At 39.2% G+C, this 21,027-nt stretch overlaps 1 protein-coding gene and 6 non-coding genes across 7 annotated transcripts in view; 1 reads left to right on the forward strand and 6 right to left on the reverse strand.

Moving 5' to 3' along the window:
• Positions 1 to 3,494: 3,494 nt before the first annotated feature.
• trnan-guu (transfer RNA asparagine (anticodon GUU)) lies at positions 3,495 to 3,568 on the reverse strand. The gene has a single exon. It is a non-coding gene; the product is annotated as a tRNA-Asn (tRNA).
• A 358-nt stretch (positions 3,569 to 3,926) lies between these two features.
• Positions 3,927 to 4,000, reverse strand: trnat-agu (transfer RNA threonine (anticodon AGU)). The gene has a single exon. It is a non-coding gene; the product is annotated as a tRNA-Thr (tRNA).
• Positions 4,001 to 4,190: 190 nt separating this feature from the next.
• Positions 4,191 to 4,264, reverse strand: trnat-ugu (transfer RNA threonine (anticodon UGU)). The gene has a single exon. It is a non-coding gene; the product is annotated as a tRNA-Thr (tRNA).
• A 253-nt stretch (positions 4,265 to 4,517) lies between these two features.
• On the reverse strand, positions 4,518 to 4,591 carry trnan-guu (transfer RNA asparagine (anticodon GUU)). The gene has a single exon. It is a non-coding gene; the product is annotated as a tRNA-Asn (tRNA).
• A 359-nt stretch (positions 4,592 to 4,950) lies between these two features.
• Positions 4,951 to 5,024, reverse strand: trnat-agu (transfer RNA threonine (anticodon AGU)). Its single transcript has one exon. It is a non-coding gene; the product is annotated as a tRNA-Thr (tRNA).
• A 201-nt stretch (positions 5,025 to 5,225) lies between these two features.
• Positions 5,226 to 5,299, reverse strand: trnat-ugu (transfer RNA threonine (anticodon UGU)). Its single transcript has one exon. It is a non-coding gene; the product is annotated as a tRNA-Thr (tRNA).
• Positions 5,300 to 15,199: 9,900 nt separating this feature from the next.
• Positions 15,200 to 21,027, forward strand: part of ttn.2 (titin, tandem duplicate 2) — a 196,760-nt gene continuing 190,932 nt past the window's right edge. The window contains exons 1-8 of the mRNA XM_073473204.1: positions 15,200 to 15,290; positions 16,369 to 16,572; positions 18,265 to 18,552; positions 18,751 to 18,833; positions 19,216 to 19,430; positions 19,555 to 19,630; positions 19,759 to 19,920; positions 20,274 to 20,357. Of these exons, the coding sequence (XP_073329305.1) occupies positions 15,200 to 15,290; positions 16,369 to 16,572; positions 18,265 to 18,552; positions 18,751 to 18,833; positions 19,216 to 19,430; positions 19,555 to 19,630; positions 19,759 to 19,920; positions 20,274 to 20,357 (1,203 nt within the window). The remainder of the gene's footprint in view (positions 15,291 to 16,368; positions 16,573 to 18,264; positions 18,553 to 18,750; positions 18,834 to 19,215; positions 19,431 to 19,554; positions 19,631 to 19,758; positions 19,921 to 20,273; positions 20,358 to 21,027) is intronic.

Consider the following 21,027-nt stretch of genomic DNA (forward strand, 5'->3'; position numbering starts at 1 on the left):
TCCGACTTTTTACTGGCATATGCCGCTTCTAACTGGCATATGCCACTTCAAGTCCAGAACTGTTGCCAAGTTGTTCATTATGCAGCTTATGTTTCACAAGTTGTATGGTGCCCCATCAGGAGTGACCACCTGTTTAACACGGCATACCACTCAAGCAACATATGATGCAAGAAAAAAATTCTTCTGAATTCAGATTTTTTTTCACTCAGTTTCAAACATTTTCACTGCAAAGACAATAAAAGTGAAATTCTGAACATTTGTTTTCACTAACATCAGCCAAATTCATGGCAACGGCAACTCAAGTAAATTCATGACGCTAAAAAAAGTTCTTCAGAATTTTCTTTCACTCAGTTTTTTTTATTTTGGCCTTCATACAGCTTTATTGACAGTAAAGGTTGAGATATGAAAGGAAACAGGATGCAGAGCAACACAGCAAAGGGCCCCTGGCCGGGACTCGAACCCTGGGCTGCTGCAGTAAGATCAAAGTATCTGTAGATAGGACATCTGCTCTACCAACTGAGCTAATCAGAAAGTAATTTTTTAGTATTCTGAACATTTGTTTTCACTAAACATCAGCCAAATTCTGCATTTCTTCTAGCAAAAAAGTGCATTAAGGTCATTTGGCTTTCACCTGGTCTTGAACCCATGACTTTGAAGTTCCTATTAAGTATTTCAACCACTTCTGCTCTATCAACTGAGCTAATCAGAAAATAAAAACAATTAAAATTCTGAACATTTGTTTTCACTAAACATCAGCCAAATTCGGCATTTCTTCTAGCAAAAAAGTGCATTAAGGTCTTTTGAGAGTCATTTGGCTTTCACCTGGTCTTGAACCCATGACTTTAAAGATCCTGCTCAGTATTTCAACTACTAACATTCAACCATTTTTACTCCAAACACAATAAACTGAAATTCTGAACATTTGTTTTCACTAATCATCAGCCAAATTCTGCATTTGGCTGATTTCTACCAGCAAAAAAGTGCATTACGGTCATTTGAGAGTCATTTGGTCTTGAACCCATGACTTTAAAGTTCCTACTAAATACTCAGTATTTCGACCACTAACTTATTTTAACCACTAGTCATGGTTTACATGGCCACTGTACCAACATAACAACACAAACCTGTCTCACAGCAACTGACGAAGAATATCAGCTTACTAAGGGGATGCCACTTTTTACTGGCATATGCCAGTTAGAAGCGGCATATGCCACTTCAAGTCCAGACTGTTGCCAAGTTGTTTATTATGCAGCTTCTGTTTCACAAGTTGTATGATGCCCCATCAGGAGTGGTTTCATGTTTAACACCGCATACCACTCAAGCAACATATGATGCAAAAAAACAATAATTCTGAATTCAGATTTTTTTTCACTCAGTTTCAAACATTTTCACTGCAAAGACAATAAAACTGAAATTCTGAACATTTGTTTTCACTAAACATCAGCCAAATTCTGCATTTCTACCAGCAAAAAAGTGCAGGCTTTCACCTGGTCTTGAACCCATGACTTTGAAGTTCCAATTAAGTATTTCAACCACTTCTGCTCTATCAACTGAGCTAATCAGAAAGTAATTTTTTAGTATTCTGAACATTTGTTTTCACTAAACATCAGCCAAATTCTGCATTTCTTCTAGCAAAAAAGTGCATTAAGGTCATTTGGCTTTCACCTGGTCTTGAACCCATGACTTTGAAGTTCCTATTAAGTATTTCAACCACTTCTGCTCTATCAACTGAACTAATCAGAAATTAAAAACAATTAAAATTCTGAACATTTGTTTTCACTAAACATCAGCCAAATTCGGCATTTCTTCTAGCAAAAAAGTGCATTAAGGTCTTTTGAGAGTCATTTGGCTTTCACCTGGTCTTGAACCCATGACTTTAAAGATCCTGCTCAGTATTTCAACCACTAACATTCAACCATTTTTACTCCAAACACAATAAACTGAAATTCTGAACATTTGTTTTCACTAATCATCAGCCAAATTCTGCATTTGGCTGATTTCTACCAGTAAAAAAGGGCATTACGGTCATTTGAGAGTCATTTGGTCTTGAACCCATGACTTTAAAGTTCCTACTAAATACTCAGTATTTCGACCACTAACTTATTTTAACCACTAGTCATGGTTTACATGGCCACTGTACCAACATAACAACACAAACCTGTCTCACTGACGAAGAATATCAGCTTACTAAGGGGATGCCACTTTTTACTGGCATATGCCAGTTAGAAGCGGCATATGCCACTTCAAGTCCAGACTGTTGCCAAGTTGTTTATTATGCAGCTTCTGTTTCACAAGTTGTATGATGCCCCATCAGGAGTGGTTTCATGTTTAACACCGCATACCACTCAAGCAACATATGATGCAAAAAAACAATAATTCTGAATTCAGATTTTTTTTCACTCAGTTTCAAACATTTTCACTGCAAAGACAATAAAACTGAAACTCTGAACATTTGTTTTCACTAAACATCAGCCAAATTCTGCATTTCTACCAGCAAAAAAGTGCAGGCTTTCACCTGGTCTTGAACCCATGACTTTGAAGTTCCAATTAAGTATTTCAACCACTTCTGCTCTATCAACTGAGCTAATCAGAAAGTAAAAAAATTTTAAATTCTGAACATTTGTTTTCACTAAACATCAGCCAAATTCTGCATTTCTTCTAGCAAAAAAGTGCATTAAGGTCTTTTGAGAGTCATTTGGCTTTCACCTGGTCTTGAACCCATGACTTTAAAGATCCTGCTCAGTATTTCAACCACTAACATTCAACCATTTTTACTCCAAACACAATAAACTGAAATTCTGAACATTTGTTTTCACGAATCATCAGTCAAATTCAGCATTTGGCTGATTTCTACCAGCAAAAAAGTGCATTACGGTCATTTGAGAATCATTTGGTCTTGAACCCATGACTTTGAAGTTCCTATTAAGTATTTCAACCACTTCTGCTCTATCAACTGAGCTAATCAGAAAGAAAAAATTTAAAAATTCTGAACATTTGTTTTCACTAAACATCAGCCAAATTCTCTAGGAGATGGTTCAAACATGAAAGACGAAATCTATAAAATTGAGAAAAGAATGATTTTTCCTGTCAGCATGAATTAAAAACATTAACAGTGGTTTTAGTCCTCTACAAACCTCGTCGAAAAAGTACAGAAAGGCACCGCTAGGATTTGAACCCAGGATCTCCTGTTTACAAGACAGGCACGTTGACGAACTAAGCCACGGCGCCATTAGTTTGGATCTTTTTACACAGTTTCATCGGAACAATTGGATCTATCCGGATCGCGAGTCAGCAGAATCAGCCTTCAGCTCTAGACTGGCGTGTAGTGGCAGCAAAGCCTCTCGTGCCTCTGCAGAACAAGGATGGAATTTCCTGTGAGGTCAAGGGACATCGTGGCACTGGGTCTTTGGACAAAAGCCCTGCTTGACTTCAAGGTGGACAACTACGTTTAGATTCTTGGTTGGCCCTGGATTTTGAACGGAACAAGGACTCCCCGTCCCTGGGTGGGCTCGAACCACCAACCTCTCGGTTAACAGCCGAGCGCGCTGTCCGATTGCGCCACAGAGACATGCCTCGGTCCTCGCACAAGAAACATCGTGCGTCGTCTTCTTCCCAAATGAGTCCCGCTATGCTGAGCCAACTTGCGCTTTTGATGTAATCAAAGAATCCCCTCTAATTGGAGTGATGCCACAGTCTAGTAGATTGCTACCAAGCTACCTGTCAAAACTAATGGCCTTTCACTGTTCTTCCAAGACAAGGACACAACACAGCTGTTTGTTTTCTTCTCAAACATGTCTCTGTTTTTCATTTCCGGGTTCTTCCAGAGGACATTCTTGATGGGTTGTGTTTTGCCTGAAGTCGCACTGAATGCACATGAGATAACAGTGGTTTTAGTCCTCTGCAAACTTCTTTGAAAAAGCCAAGGAAGGCACCGCTGGGATTTGAACCCAGGATCTCCTGTTTACTAGACAGGCACTTTGACCAACTAAGCCACGGCGCCTTCATTCTCAGTCCTCTCGCAGAGTCTTATATGAACCATCAAATCACACCAAATCAGATCAAACATGTTTGGAGATAGATGCGTCGTTATTTGGTCAGGACATGGTAGAGTTAGTCTAGCGGTGGGTGCCCTGTTCGATAGGGGCTGTCAAAGAAGATGCCTGGGAATCAGGATACACAACGGGGAAGGCAGGCACCGCTGGGATTCGAACCCAGGATCTCCTGTTTACAAGACAGGCACTTTGACCAACTAAGCCACGGTGCCATTAGTTTGGATCTTTTTACACAGTTTCATCGGAACAATTGGATCTATCCGGATCGCGAGTCAGCCTTCAGCTCTAGACTGGCATGTAGTGGCGGCAAAGCCTCTCGGGCCTCTGCAGAACAAGGACGGAATTTCCTGTGAGGTCAAGGGACATCGTGGCACTGGGTCTTTGGACAAAAGTCTTGACTTCAAGGTGGACAACTAAGTTCAGATTCTTGGTTGGCCCTGGATTTTGAACTGAACAAAGACTCCCCGTCCCTGGGTGGGCTCGAACCACCATCCTCTCGGTTAACAGCCGAGCGCGCTGGCCGATTGCGCCACAGAGACATGCCTCGGTCATCGCACAAGAAACATCGTGCGTCGTCTTCTTCCGAAATAAATCCCGCTATGCTGAGACAATCTGTGCTTTTGATGTAATCAAATAATCCCCTCTAATTGGAGTGATCCCACAGTGTAGTCGATTGCTACCAAACTACCTGTCAAAACTAATGGCCTTTCACTGTTCTTTCCAAGACAAGGACAGAACAGAGCTGTTTGTTTTCTTCTCAAACATGTCTCTGTTTTTCATTTCCGGGTTCTTCCAGAGGACATTCTTGATGGGTTGTGTTTTGCCTGAAGTCGCACTGAATGCACATGAGATAACAGTGGTTTTAGTCCTCTGCAAACTTCTTTGAAAAAGCCAAGGAAGGCACCGCTGGGATTTGAACCCAGGATGTCCTGTTTACTAGACAGGCACTTTGACCAACTAAGCCACGGCGCCTTCATTCTCAGTCCTCTCGCAGAGTCTTATATGAACCATCAAATCACACCAAATCAGATCAAACATGTTTGGAGATAGATGCGTCGTTATTTGGTCAGGGCGAAAAAAAGGACATGGTAGAGTCAGTCTAGCGGTGGGTGCCCTGTTCGATAGGGGCCGTCAAAGAAGATGCCCGGGATCAGGATATACAACGGGGAAGGTAGGCACCGCTGGGATTCGAACCCAGGATCTCCTGTTTACAAGACAGGCACTTTGACCAACTAAGCCACGGCACCATTACCTTGGATCTTTTTGCACAGTTTCATGGGAACAATTGGATCTATCCGGATCGCGACTCAGCCTTCAGCCCTAGACTGGCATGTAGTGGCGGCAAAGCCTCTCGGGCCTCTGCAGAACAAGGACGGAATTTCCTGTGAGGTCAAGGGACATCGTGGCACTGGGTCTTTGGATAAAAGTCCTGCTTGACTTCAAGGTGGACAACTAAGTTCAGATTCTTGGGTGGCCCTGGATTTTGAACGGAACAAAGACTCCCCGTCCCTGGGTGGGCTCGAACCACCATCCTTTCGGTTAACAGCCGAGCGCGCTGGCTGATTGCGCCACAGAGTCATGCCACCTGGAAATAAAAAATCTGAAATTCTGGGGGGAAAAAATCTGAATAATTTTACTTCTAGAAGATGTTTTTCCTCCTATTAGACTTCTTCATCCACTCATTACCAGTTTCATACATGAAAATGAAATCTATTAAAAAAAAAAAAAAAAATTGTAATTTTTTGCCAGATTTCTTCCACCTGGAAAAATAAGATTCTGGAATTTTTGGGGAAAAAAACTGAATTTTTAGGGAGAAAAAAATCGGAATAATTTTACGTCTAGAAGATGTTTTTCTTCCTATTAGACTTCTCCCCCCACTCAGTACCAGTTTCATACATGAAAAGGAAATCTATAAAAAAAATTCAAAATCATAATTTTTTTGCCAGGTTTCTTCCACCTAGAAATAAAAATTCTGAAATTTTGGGGGGGAAAAAAATCTGAGTCTTTATCTTTTTAGATTAAAAAATCTGAATATTTAGGATTTTTTTTTATTTTTAGTAACAAAAATCTGAATTTTTAGGGAAAAAAAGTTGCATTTTTAGATTTAAAAAATCTGAATTTTTAAGGAAAAAAATCTGAATAATTTTACTTCTAGAAGATGTTTTTCCTCCTATTAGACTTCTTCATCCACTCATTATTAGGTTTTTCCACCTCGAAAAAAAATATCTGAATTTTTAGTGGAAAAACTCTGAATTTTTAGTGGAAAAAATCTGAATTTTCAGATTTGAATGTTTTTCGTCCTATTGGATTGCTTCCCCACTCAGGACCAGTTTCATACATGAAAAGGAAATCTATAAAAAAAAATGTGCATTTTTAGATTAAAAAAAACAATCTGAATATTTTTGTAGAAAAAATCTGAATTTTTAGGGAAAAAATCTGAATTTTTAAGAAAAAAATCTGAATTTTTAAGAAAAAAATTCTGAATAATTCTAGAAGATGTTTTTCCTCCTATTGGATTGGCACACACACACATTCACACATGAAAAGGAAATCTATGAAGAAAAAGAAAAATCATAATTTTTCTTCCACCTGGAAAAATAAGATTCTGAACTTTTTTGGGGAAAAAAATCTGGATAACTTTATTTCTAGAAGATGTTTTTCTTCCTATTGGATTGTTTCCCCACTCAGTACCAGTTTCATACATGAAAAGGAAATCTATAAAAAAAATGTAAAAGTCATATTTTTTTGAAAAATCTGAAAAAAAATCTGAATAATTTTACTTCTAGAAGATGTCTTTCCTCCTTTCAATCCCCCCCACACTCAGTACCAGTTACTCACATGAAAAGGAAATCTATAAAAAACAAAAAAAAAATTTTTCCTCCTACAAAAACAAATCTAAATTCTCTTTGTTTGTTGTTGTTGCTCTTGTTCCCAAAATAATGTTACAAAAATATGTTACAATATGCACTCATTTGGCTCTGATACAGCATCTAATCTGTGAAGTCACTAGTAACTAAAGTTATCAGCTTAACACAGCGGAGTTAAAAGTTCAATATTTGCCTTAAAAATATATTGCATTGGAAGTAAATGTAGCAGAACATGGAAAAACGAATACCTCAAAATTGTACTTAAGTACAGTGCTTCAGTAAATGTACTTAGTTTTTTCACTGAATACAAAAATCATTATTTCAGTCTGACATTGAAGCACATTTACAAAAAATAGTTTTATCAGTTCCCTGTTGTTGAGGTATTAGTTGTATTCTCAGCTTCACAGTTAGAGTATCAGCAGTATTTGTACACATAATGAGCTGTTAGAAGATCCGAACATACAGAATCACAGTATCGTTTGTTTTCATGTCTGTGTTGCTGCTGATGGGTCCCTTTGATTGACAGGGACAGCTCTGTAAACTGAGAGCAGTGATCTGATTGGCTGATGTGGATTTATGACACAAGCACGGAGGACAGAGAACCAGCCCCAGGCACCACGTGCATGCTGGGAAACATGAGCAGGTGAGTCAGTGTGATGTCAGAGGCAACCTGTCCTCAGTGAGGTGAACATCAGTGACTCTGATACCTGCTGTCATGATATCAGCAGACTGTGAACTCTGGGTTCACTGATCCAAACATGAGAAGCTTTAGTAATGAGCAAAGCCACTTTGCCCCGCCCACTGCTGAAACCTATACAATACGTACACTTCCACCACATTTGAATTTTGTGTACAGTAACTAAAACTCATACATGCTCACATTTCAGAAGTTTAACCTGTGATTTTTTTGGCCACAGCAGTAGTTTTTGTATAATCCTGCTGACAAAACAACCAACCAACCAACAAATGTACACGTGTGAAAACACAACCTCCTTTCTTGATGTTAAAACGGCCAAAAATTACAGTTCAAAGCTTCTGAAATTTCGGAGTATCTTTGGGTTTCGGAAATGTTGTGGAAAACTTTACCTGCATTCTCTCTGTTTTATGACATTTTATGAAGTGTTTATGATTGACCAATTAATTAAGGAAAAAATCAGCAAATTATCCAATATGAAAATAATTGTATATGTGTTTTCTCTGTGGAAATCTGGAAGGTCAGCCTGAAAGAATAAGCCCACATGTTGGTTAATGTCTCGGGAATGAAGCATTGAGCTTGATGGAAACAAATATCTATGGTATCTATGAGTGAGTACAATTTAATTAGAAAATTAAAAAATCAGCATCTATCAGATTTAAACATGTTTTATTTGGTATTGGATTAGGATTGATTAAATTAAAGGACCATGATGGAGGTTAAAAATGTCAAAATATTCACAGATTAAAATTCCATCATCGTCAGAAAAACTTTGACAGTGTCTCTTTCTTTTCCTTTGATATGTTGTTTTTTCTGACAGTTTATTCAACAAATGAGTGAGATGATCAAGAAAATAATTAACATTTTAATCCATATTAAAAATAACTGTGAGTTGCAGATCAATTTAGACGTTTTATTCCCAGATTCTCTCTCAGTCTGTCTCTTTGTTGTGTAAAACGACTGACAGGTGTGACGAGTTGCATAAAATGGCTCCCTGTGCTCCCATGATTCCTTGCAGGACGGTGCGAGGCTGACCAATGGCACCCCCCGGCCTACGTGATGTCACAGAGATATAAAGCCCCCCGCCGTGCTGCTGGCTCCTCTGAGCAGAGTCAGCGTTCCCGGCCTGGACGCCTCGGCTGGAGGGACTGCTGTCAGGTTGAAAAACAAAACTACACGGCGCTGACGGCCTGTAGTTTTGTTTTTTTCTGTGGGGTTCCTTCGAGGCTCAGCTCGTTCTCCTTTTGGATTTTCGAACAAAATTTTCTGGATAAAGAGATTTCTGATTTCCTGAAGACAGCCCTCTGGGCATCCCAGGCATCCTTGTGCACACAAGTAAGTGTCTTTAAAGTTTTCCAGAGTGTTGTGATTGACGAGCAGCAGCTGACTGACGGCTGCTGGATTCACACTTTAACACCCATACGTTTGTCTTCTAGACCAGACTCCATTCATTTTCTAGTCACTTTTCAGGAAGTGACACTGACACATTGAAGGCTTTTTGCTGCTTTTTCATGGTGAAGGTTATAATGGGACGTCCCAGAATAGCCCTGATAGCATCAGACTGGACTCTCAGCTGGGTGGCTGATGGCTTTTTAAGGGAATCAGCAGCAGGGCTATCAGTTGCTCCTCCAGCTATGTGCCACATGGTGGCTGTCAATCAAACAGAGGTGTGGTGGTGGGGGTATTGCGGGGGGTGCTGTTATTTTTAGTGGTTGGTGTCCTGTGTTAGATAAACCCCCCTCGTTACATTACACAGAGCTGTGTGGGGAGGAAGTGTTTGACTGACAGCAGGGACACATCAGAGAAGCTTTTATTTTGGAGGAGAGTGAACAGCTGTTGGTCCGTCCTCAGGGCTCATTATTTTTAGTTTTTATGTTAAAAATGACAGAAACGAGGGGCTGATCTTCAGCATGTTTGAGAAGTTTAAAAATGAAATCGTGATGTGTCGGGGGGGTTATCCTGCAGCTTTTATTTGATTTTAATGTGCTGAGAGAGCAGACTGAATATAAAAACCCTGTCTGAGAGGCTGATTCGTCTCCAGGAATAAATGGTCATTGTGTGAGGAAAACTGAATAATGATCATGAACACATGTTGACCTGATCTGCTCATTCCAGCTGATGCTTTGATTGAAAGTGAATTTGTCTGTGAGCGACTGATTACATGAGGTCTGACACTGAAGCTGAAGAGTCAAATCCTCGACATTTAGCAGGCAGTTAATGTGAATGTTGCATGTTTTTGGGATCACAAACATTTGTTTTTTCTATTAAAAGGTGTGTAATGTTTTTTTGTTAAAACATTAAATTTGTTTTCTGTCTTTTAAAACATTTTTATTGACTTGTTCAGAAATCAAATGTGTAAAGAAAGTGAAGAGGATGTAGAGAAGAACATGAAGGAAAAGACAAAAAGTGTATTTTTCATTCTGTTTCTAAATCACACAGCACAAATAGCAGATCGTTACATTAAATGTTATGTAATGTTCTCAATATAATCTGACAGGAAAATAGTCGATGAAACTGGAATAAAAACTTCAAAAGTGTCAGAACAAAACAGCTGAATAAGAAAGAAAAGAAATGTGTTCCTCATAAAAAACCCAGAAAAATCCAAGTAAAAGTTTTATATCACAGTGTAAAAGTCATTATGAGTTTCAGTCTTGCGTTATAATTAGGTAGAACTCAAATCATAGAAATAAAATAATAAATAATGAAGGTATGAAAAGTAAAAGTATTCACAATGCAGAACTGTCTCTTTTACTGGATGTTCGATTATTATTACTGATTATTGAGCTGGAGAGAATTTTAGCTACTTTTTATACTGATAACAAAGTAAATCAACAATAATTCATCATATTTAATAAGTTAATGATGTGATTTAGATCAACAAACCTGCTAAGCAGCTCCGGCTGTCAGATAAATGCAGTACAGAAATGAAATGTAGAGAAGTATAAAGTACTTTAACAAAAACTTTCCATAACTTGTTAGAAACACGTTGGCTGATGAATCTTTAATAAGTAGAGATGACTGTTGCGTGTCGACCTCCAGCTGGCAGCGTTACGCTCGCTTCATTAACATGCAGTCGAGTCATCAGATTAAGTTTAGCTGAAACCAGATCTGATCTAAGTCGAGTTCACAGACTCACAGAAACAGATTTAAACTGCTGCAGGAACCTGATTATCTCTCCGCACACTGTGACGACCAACCAACATCAATCTGAGGGTTTCTCTGCTTTATTAGCTTGATAGGTCTAAAAGTTATAGAGAGAAATCAAAACGAATGAACTGAAACAAGGTAATGATCACGTACTATATGTAACGTAGAAACATGTTGGACCTTAATGAAAAGATGAAACTTGTTTTTTTGTTTGCTTCTTTGTGGTTAAAATCTCTTTAATAAATCCTCAGTTTGAAGTTGAAAACACACCAAACAGCTGCATCCAAATCAACACTAATGAAAAGGGATTTTAATGGTTGAAGCTGAAAAAGTCTTAAAACAACCTCATTTTCAAAACTTTATTAAAAAGCTTAATCAACTTTAATTGAATTAAGTGTGAAGCCTTGACTTTTCACATTAAAAGCCCCTAAACTTTTCACATAATCCATTTCAACTACCTGCATACAATATATATTGTTTGTTTTTTGTTTTTATTTTTCATAAATAATCCCCTTTACATTCTCTTTGAAATTGATTAATTACACCATTATTAGTGGGTAGATAATTAAAACTATAGGAAATAAAGATGGACTTTTGATTTTATTGTATACATTAAGATTCAGGATTTAGTTTATCATTATACAACACAAGAGTGTGCAACACAACAGATGTTGTAGTCCTTTATTACTGCTTAAAAAATAATGACTAACTAAGTCATACAATTAAAATTCTGATCATTTTTAAATGTCTTTTTTTAAATGTTGCAGTGATTTTCAGTTAAAATACTCAATTTTGGAGGCCACACTGAGGAAGCAGAGCAGAGACCAAGATGTTCATGATGGTTTGGTCATATGATAAAATGAGTGTGCTGACAAACAACAGTAGCTTTCACTTTCACAGCCAATCTGATCCAAACAGGAAACCACAGCCAAACACAGTCGGTCAAAGCCAGAACAGAATCCAGATCGTCGAGTGATTCATGGAGACCTCAGATAGCTCCAGGAAGTTCATAGTTAATGGTCCGTTGGAATAAACTGTCCCTGCTGAAAGGTTCTGGTCAAAGCCGACCAGGGAACAGCTGGGGCCAGTTAAGTCTTACTGGGGCCACCTAGATATAAACCGGGACCATCAGGGCCAACCAGAGACAAATGGAGCCAAACGGCATTCAAGGCCAACTTGGATGAATCAAAGCAAACCAGTCCAGTTAGAAGAATCCAAGTAGGTCAGAGCAGGGCCATCCGGGCCAAAACAGGTTCATCAAGAGCCAATCAGAGCCAGTAAAGCTGAGCCTCTGACATCACTCCTCTGGTAGCCACCAGTGACTCTGGTTGAACCATCAGGTGACGATGGATTTGATTTAAAACTGCTGAGGATCGCAGGGATCGCCCTTTCCTCATATTTTAGATTCTGATTTCAAACAAAAAATATGTAAATAAATTGTTAATTATTAAACAATTATCAATTAATCGAGAAAATGATCAGCAGAGAAACTGCAACAAAATCCCTGTTGACGCAGGCACAGCCGGTCTTTAACAACTTTGGTTGAAGTGACAGAGTTTAACCTGGTTTGACATTTTTTCTGTGTCTGCTGTCACCTGTCAAAGAAACGCAAACTGCAAACACATAAAAAATAATAAAGTCCGCAAAACTTTTTCTTGTGACCAAACAGGAGTGGCTGGACACACGTGTTGCTCGTGGACACTTCAGCAGAGGAGAATCTTCAGCTGCATCAGCTGCTCAACAAATCTCACATTCAGAAATTATGAGTCGTCATTGCCTTTTTAAACATTGTAATTTAGTTGTTTTACAGCACAAACCTCGTTAGTTTTTTATGAAACTAAACCTGTTGGTTGATTTTTAGCTGATGAGATTAAAATCAAATAAAAATCAAATTTGAGATATGAATTACAAAGCAAAATAGAATAAATTAGATTTGTTTTTTTCCGTTTCCAGGCCTGGTTTTGAAGTACAAAAGTAAAATAATTATATCGTCTGTGTTTTGTTTGTATAATATTCATTATTTTAAAAAAGTGCAAACAAAAACTCAAACTAAAACTGGTAAAAAAAAAAAAAACAAACAAACAAACAAAATCATAAAAAACCCTTAAAATCTAAACAAACTGGAACTAAACTGAGTGCTCCGTGAAGACGACCTGAAACTGAACCGGAGCTGAAATCTAAAACCAGTTCCCCGTGCGGGGTTAAACAGGTGTTTTAATCTGCTGCGAGCTCTGCGCTGGATCCTCTGGTGGTTTATCAGCCAGACCCCGTGGAGCCTGGACCACGTCCAGGACAGACTCCTAAAAATAAACCCTGAAGGGATCAAACCGACGATCTGAGCTGCTGCAGCTTCATCACACCCAGAGTCTCGCTGTCAGCAGGTCAGCTGAGACGACACGAGACACAGCAGGACATCGCAGCTCCGTCAGTTTTATGGTTTTTACACGTTTAAGACTTTTAAAAAATTTGTTCTTAAAATTGTAAATATTCATAGATTTTTTAAAATAGACACCAACACCAGTGTACAGCATCAGTGATGAGATCAAATCAGCTGGACCATGATGTCAATAAAATACTTGGTACTGACACAAAATGAATCATTTTCAATTCCTTATTTAGTTTCTACAAAACTCTTTTTTAGAATCCAACGAAAGAAGTTCTGAAATATAGTCAAAACAAATTATAGACTAAAATAAAATGTACTAATCAGTTTGTGTTTGTGACTGATCAAGTCACGAAAATACACTCTCCATGGTTCAGTGTTTAGGAGTTTAGGAGTTATCCAGCATAGTTTACAACACATCTTTTAAACTTTCTGTTCTGTGGTGGTAAAGCTTTTGTGAAATTAAAGAAAATAAAACTACTTGATTGAGGCTCAGAAAAGGCTCATATTTCTTGTCAGGCTCTTTAAAGAGGAGAGAATCATCTTGTTGTCAGACTGATCCGATTTCTTCTAGACAGCCGCTGCTTTCAGTTCTTTTTCTACTAAAATCACCTCAGAGTTTTGTTATCAGTTATTATTTAGAATATGATTTACATTTGTTGCTCTTAGTCAGTTGTTTTCTAATATATTTTAATAGCAGACATTGAATTCTTGTTCCTTATTCCTTCCTGATTACAGTCGGGACATCAGTGGATATAATTCCTGGACATGTTCGTTCAATCTCTCACAAAGTGCGACATGTTGGATTTTTTATTAATACATTAAAATGTTGCCAATAAAACCTGAGAAAGATCAGCTGTTGTTTGAAAATGTTTGATACTAGTGTTGCTATGATACCTGAGTTTTCAATATCTCACTTAGAGAATTACAAACAGCTTTTCTTTTTTTAAATCTCACAAAAGAAGTTATTAAATGTTGAAACACAAGCAGCAACAAACTGTTAGAAGTTGAGAGCTGCCTACACGAGGCTATAAAGCGTCTCCAGAGCTGCGTGAAGTCTGAGAAATGACACCAGCTGTTGGTGGTTGAGTTGCATTGTGGGTAATGTAGGCACCAGGTTTTGACTCTGGCTCTGCTGCAGTGAGTTTGATCCTCATGTTTGATATGTCCATTGATCTGTGTTAGAGGAGTGTGATGTTAAACCTGTGGAGGACTCTTAGATCTGGACCTCTCCGATCAGAGATAAGGCAACAAGATGTAGAAGCTCATCAGACATTTGGTGCCAGTTTTTCTGTTCTTGATGAACCCAGTACAGACACATTTCTGTTGCTATGAAAACATTTTTTTGTAATGGATACCCAGCCCCAAAGTAAAGAGAATGAAACTAGCTCCAGATCCAAAGAAACATTGCGGTGCACCAGTAGTGATTTGATAATGATTTTCGTCAGAACAGAATTGTTTTCTGGACTTGAAATGTGAAAAACTGGCAGTGGGGTCCAAAAAATGTTGTGGTTTCCTTTGGTGCAGCTTGAGAAATAAAACGTGTTGTGGAGTTGTCAGTTTGAATTCATAGAACTGTGATCAGCATTAAAAACGTTGGAAAAGTCGGGAAAGTAAAGTTTTCTGTTGTGTCTGCTGACAACAAACACTTCCTCCATGATGAAGGTGTCATTCCCAGCATGCTCCTGTTCCCAGTCAACAGTGTCTTGTCTTGCTGTGGATCTTCACTGTTTGCTGCTGGTTACTGCAACAAAGATGGTCCTAAATAATCTTTTGTTACTATGAAATGATATAAGTAATAGAATATAGTATATAGATTTCCTATCTCTGTTATCCTTTAAATATACTGCATTGAAGAAAAGCACTGGAATTAGAGAAGTTGATTTTATTGCTGCAGTAATTTGACGACAGTACAGTAATTTTTCTCTACATATGTTTTTGTTTCTGAGTTGAATTGACTCAGAAAGGTCTTTGCTGCTCTTGTGCTCAGGTTTTTGTGTTTTGTTCTGACCATATATTTTATCGTCTCCGTCTCGTCTGCAGGGTGCCAACCAACATGTCAACACAGGCGCCAACATTCACACAGCCGCTGCAGAGCGTCGTGGCACTTGAGGGTAGTGCCGCGACGTTCGAGGCTCAAGTTAGTGGTAAGGAAGCTTCCTGACTCAACTCACAGTTCAAATGCCAAATTTAATTACATAACCTGCTTTTAATGCACTATTGTGTTTATACAATAATAACACTGTTTAATTCTTACCCTGTTAGCTTTTCAATTTCATGTTATTATTACTAAACGTTTGCTGGTGTGATGGATGCTGAAGCTAGGATTAAAGGGCTAGTTAAATGTGTCAAAGTCATTGTTATTAAATGTTTAGAGAAATGTTTTCTCTTATCTGGTCTGTCCTCCTCAGAATCAAATGAAAAGAGTGATATCAATTTCATGTCTGTGCAACCAGTAAAGAGATTCAAGGCATGTGTAGCCGCATAACAGCATAATCAATGCTAGATGTAGCATTGGGTTATTGTAGCAACAGTTAGCTTACATGTTAGATGAAGTGGTAACATTTGGTAGCTAACTGGTGCATATCAAGCAGGGGGAAACTGCTCACCTAGCTATCAAAGAGGTATCTAGCAAGCTAACTAGAAAGAAATTCACCTTTCAACAACTTCAACTCACTGATTTACATGATGTATGTTATTAATTAAGCAAATGTAGAGACAGAAATGTAAAAAAAAAGAAAAAGAGACATTGTGTGTTGACTACAAGACGAACTGCTGACTAGCTGGTTAGCTAGCTGCATTTCTCTACCCAACAAATGTTTGCTAATTGCTGTTAGCTCATTTGGAGATAGGTGATAACATAATTAGGATTTCCTGATAGCTAATGTTAGCGTAAATTACGCTAATATCAATGATAGCATGGCTATTTTTTAAACAGAGACTATCATGCTTCACAGGTTCACTGGGATATCACTGAGGGGTTGTTTGCGCCTTGAAAAGGCTAAATGTAGTTTGTTTTTTGCTGAAGCTAGGCTAGCAGTTTCCCACTGCTTCCAGTCGTTGTGTTAAGCTAGACTAAATGTGTTCTGGACTTAATTCTGTGAGACAGAATTTGACCCGGGATGATTGTAAGCAGGAGAATTTCTGGACAAATGCTGGAGTATCTCATCAGAATTTAAAGATCTCTGGGTTCTCTGACCGGTGTGGTTCTTTTCTCCTCTCTAGGTTCTCCAGTTCCTGAGGTGAGCTGGTTTCGTGATGGCCAGGTTCTTTCCGCCGCCGCTTTGCCCGGCATTCAGATCTCGTTCAGCGACGGCCGCGCTGTTCTGAGAATCCCCGCTGTGACCGCCGCACACAGCGGAAGATTTTCCGTCAGAGCTACCAATGGTGCTGGACAAGCCACGAGCACCGCTGAACTCCTTGTTACAGGTGAGACCTCTCACTGTGAGCCACTAATGGGCAGGTTATTGCATGGGTCTACCAGGTACTTTAAAAGGTACTTTCTTTTTAGAAAGTATCAAACAGCTACAAAGAGACAAAAGTATCATAAAATGACCACATTTTTAAATATAAAATTCATCTTCATCTACACTGTCCTGACATAGGTAAAAGTTAAACAGTCTCTGAGATCAGTGATTGTCTTTCTGCGCCACAGTTTGAGTCTAAATTTATCCTGCTCTCAGCTGAGGGGCGCGGCCTGTTACTTAATCCAGTGATAAAACAGATATAGATGCAGCTGTTGCAGCATAGCTTTCCTTAAGAGGAATCTCAAGTTTATTGAGTGGACACCTTGAACTTGAACCAGCAAAGATCTCATGTCTGAGTCCGCAGTTACAAACTCCACATGTCAACTAGTTGATAATAAATCAGCTTGAATATGTGAAAGAGAGTTCAGAGGTCAAATTGATCTTTATCTGTTACTGTGTTCATTTTTACATCATGCTGGGTCTATTTTTCTGTCCTGGACGTGGATTTTTGTTTTCTACAATGGCGAAGGATTGGCTTACCCTGACATTCCTACCCTAACCAACCATCATTCCCCATGCATAAGCCTAACCACCCCAGCCAACGAAGGCAGTGATTACTTCACAGAGGCAGAGTAGAGCAGGTCATTCCTGCGCTATCCTTTGAAAAGAAAACTGGAATGTTGGATTGTAACTCTGGCTGCTATCTTTCCAACTCAAACCTCAAACCTCATTCCTCATCCTCATCCTCATGTGAAATTGTATTTTGTTCAAATTTCCTTAGAGATTTTCCTGCTGCAACTATATAATTTTCCCACAAGGATCATAGAACTTACATGAAAGTTAAAATATGTAGCTCTTACATGACATCATTTCTTAGTATTTTCTGGTTCCAACTTCTCCAATCAAAGAATTTTCACCTTTTCTTTGATTTATAACATTTCAAACTGATTATGTGTAGTAATACTTTCTAGACCATTGGCTGATTAAAACATGGAAAATGTCCCATTTTACAGATTGAATTATGATTTTTGAATCAATTTGATTAATCCAGGAAGTAACAATCTGATTAATCAATGCTGAAAATAATCAGTTAGTGTAGCCATGAAAATAATTAAAAAGTCTGTTTTTACGCTGATGACACTCTCTTTACGTCTCATCCACAGACTTATTGTAAATGTAGATAACACTATTAAATTATGTTCTCTATATTTGTTATTCTCCCCAATTGTACTGTCATTAGAACTTTAAATGGTTTCCATGTCACTTTTGCTGACGCCTCCAAATACTTAGGATTAGTCTTGTCATTCAAGATTCAGAATCAATTTAACACAAGAAAATAAAATCCAACTCATAGAATCAAAGGCTGTCCGTCTTTTCATGATTGTAAAACTACTGATTAATCACTTGATTACAAAGGCTGCCAGCCATACTTTCTTCCTAGATTCCTTTTTCGAGATTCAGTTTTTAATTCTTCATAGAAGTATGATTTCTTGAAGTGTGATATGTTTTTTACTCTTGTCAGTTTTGTTGATTGATTTACTGGTCTCAGGTCTCTCTTGAAAAAAAAAAAAAACCTGAAGCCCGTGTGACTTCTTCTAAGTTAACATGTCATCATTAAAATCAGGCTAACGAGACATATTCTCTGTCCCTGCAGCGGAGACGGCGCCTCCAAACTTCCTTCAGAGACTGCAGAGCTCCACAGTGAGACAGGGCAGCCAGGTGAGGCTGGACGTCAAAGTCACAGGAATCCCAACACCTGTGGTGAAGTTCTACAGAGAAGGAGCTGAGATCCAGAGCTCAGCCGACTTCAGGATCCTCCAGGAGGGAGACCTGTACAGTCTGCTGATCGCCGAGGCTTTCCCAGAGGATTCTGGGACATATTCAGCAACCGCAACAAACAGCAGCGGACGGGCCACCTCCACCGCTGAACTGCTGGTTCAGGGTGAGCCCTCAATCACTCTGAATTTTCTGGTCTATGTTAATTAGGACTATTGTATATTGACAGACATAATCAAGAAATGGAAAATGAGAAATGTGTTTTCATAAGAAAAAACTTTAACAGCACCAGAAAACATGAGTAATCTAGATTTAGTAGCTGTTTTTGTGTCTAGATATAAATCTAAGTGTATTTTTGCTGCAGGTGAGGAAGCTGTACCTATGAAGAAAACCAAGACTATTGTGTCCACGTCACAGATGGAGACTTCCCAGACCAGAGTTCAGAGGGTGAGACATACTGAAAACAAGCTGGGCCTGTCCAAGAAGCAGATTACTGAGTTTTCTGGTTAACGTTGAGTTAAAACTAGAACCATCAAAATCTGAAACTCATGTAAGATGAACTGTTCCCAAAAGATTATACAGATTACTCAGTGAACTTGATTCAACATCAAAATACAGAAATGTTTTTTATTGCATAATTGTTTCTGTGTTTTGTAATTCAAACAACAGCTCAGTCATTATCTTCCCCCTGTTAGATCTGTTTCATGTTACACATATTTGGGGCTGAGAACTTCCTGCATAAATTGTAAATACAAATGTTAAATACAGTGTGGAGTTCTTGTGGTGGTGAATTTTGTGAAGTCATTTTTATTTTATTTTTCCTCTCCAGAAGGTGGAGGCCAGTTTCCAAGCCGCCACCATGATGGAGATGCGCGTAGAAGGAGGAATGATGACTCAGCATATGGCTCACAAAACCCCTCCACGGGTTCCCCCGAAGCCGACCTCCAAGTCCCCACCGTCCTTCGTTTCCAAAGTGTCGGGAGGACGCCAGCAGTCGCCTTCACCTGTCAGACACGTGAAAGGGCCGACGCCCCAACCTGTCAGGTATGCCCACTGCCACTGGTAGATTCTGCAGATGATACAGAAGTGACAGAAGTGATGAAGTGTTGATTTTAGAAATGAAAAGTGGATGTGACCGTATTGTAATCAACATCGTTGTTGTCTGCAGACCTGTTTCTCCCACCACCAGAGTGTCTATCTCTCCCATCAGACCAGTCAAGTCTCCTTCACTGACCAGGAAACTGGTGAGAACACGAAGTTTAGCTGTTTAAGAATCCACACTCACCATAGACCTCAGATCTCATGAAGAACTTCTGCTCCAGGTCTGTCAGATTATTGTAACCACCAACATCATGCTGCCTTCCTCTTGCAGGTATCTGGCTCTGCAGAAGTCCTGCCCCCCTGGAAGCAGGGAGACTATGTGGCTGAAGCCAGCTACAGCACTATGAGTATGAGCAGCATGGCCAGTGTAAGTAGCGCCACCCAGCTACATATGGAGAAGCACTGGGAGCAGCAGGTCACCGCCACCAGAGAGGTGAGGATGGAAAAGATGGTGTGAAGCTGCATGCAAAGTTTTTTTAACCAGCAAATCATTCAGACTCATTCAAGGAAGTAAGAAAACCACAGTCATGGTGGACGAGTCTGGAGTGTGTCCATGAATGTGGCAGCAGACTGAAGAGAAATCTAAATAATACAACAGCAGCACCTTTCAGTGAATGCACTCTGAAGTCAACAGTTCACATACACAATAAGCTATAATTGAACTAACTGAATGTTATGTAGTGACACAGTGCCTTGGTCCAGCTCTGCCTATGTGTTGGATGCAGATTGAACTTGTGCTGTTGTGTTGATGTGCTGTGAATGCGTCAGGTAGAGCATGTTTCCCAGGACGATAAGAGCGTGGCTGTGGCTACAGTGATGGCGGCTGTGGATCAGGCTCGTAGCCGGGGGCCACCTGAGTCCAGAGAGCAGGTAGACCCCCAACTGTCTGCTTCCATCATCCCACCTGCTCTTCAGACTGTCCCTTCATTCATCTTTTTTCACTTTTTCATCTTTGTTTACTCTTTTTTCCCACTTCAGTCCCTTCCCTAATGTTGCTTAGACTGAGTACATTCCTGATCCCCAGAGGATGAACCGTTTTCACTGTAACAGCACCAACCTGCCCCTGATGGCAAGCTTTAAAACTCTACTCCCAGCCTAAATTTTGCCACAAAATACACAGAAAACAACATATTACATTTGAGGTAATAAGTTATGACAATTAACAGAATTGGGTTTTTAAAGGCTTTATAACATGCAGCAAGGCAGCAGTGAAGGAAGCCAAGATTTACAGACAGGATTAAATGAAGCAAACAATTAGGTGTCATCGGCATAACAATGGTAGAAATAAGGAAATATTGTCAAGTTGTAGCATATTTAAACTAAATTAAGATGGGCCAAGTATAGGGCCTTGTGGGACACCACATTTTGAAAGAGCTGATAAGGAATACGATCACACTTGGACCTGTTTTAATTCACATTTTCAGTTTGTGCACGATACACTTTCCACATGCCAACATCAGAAATTTAAAGTAAGACCGAGTAAAAGTCCAGATTTTGCAAAAAGTTTTTCTTCTTTCCTGAAGTGTTGAAGTTTCTATGT

This window comes from Pagrus major, chromosome 9 (assembly GCF_040436345.1).
Source record: "Pagrus major chromosome 9, Pma_NU_1.0".
Lineage (NCBI taxonomy): Eukaryota > Metazoa > Chordata > Actinopteri > Spariformes > Sparidae > Pagrus > Pagrus major.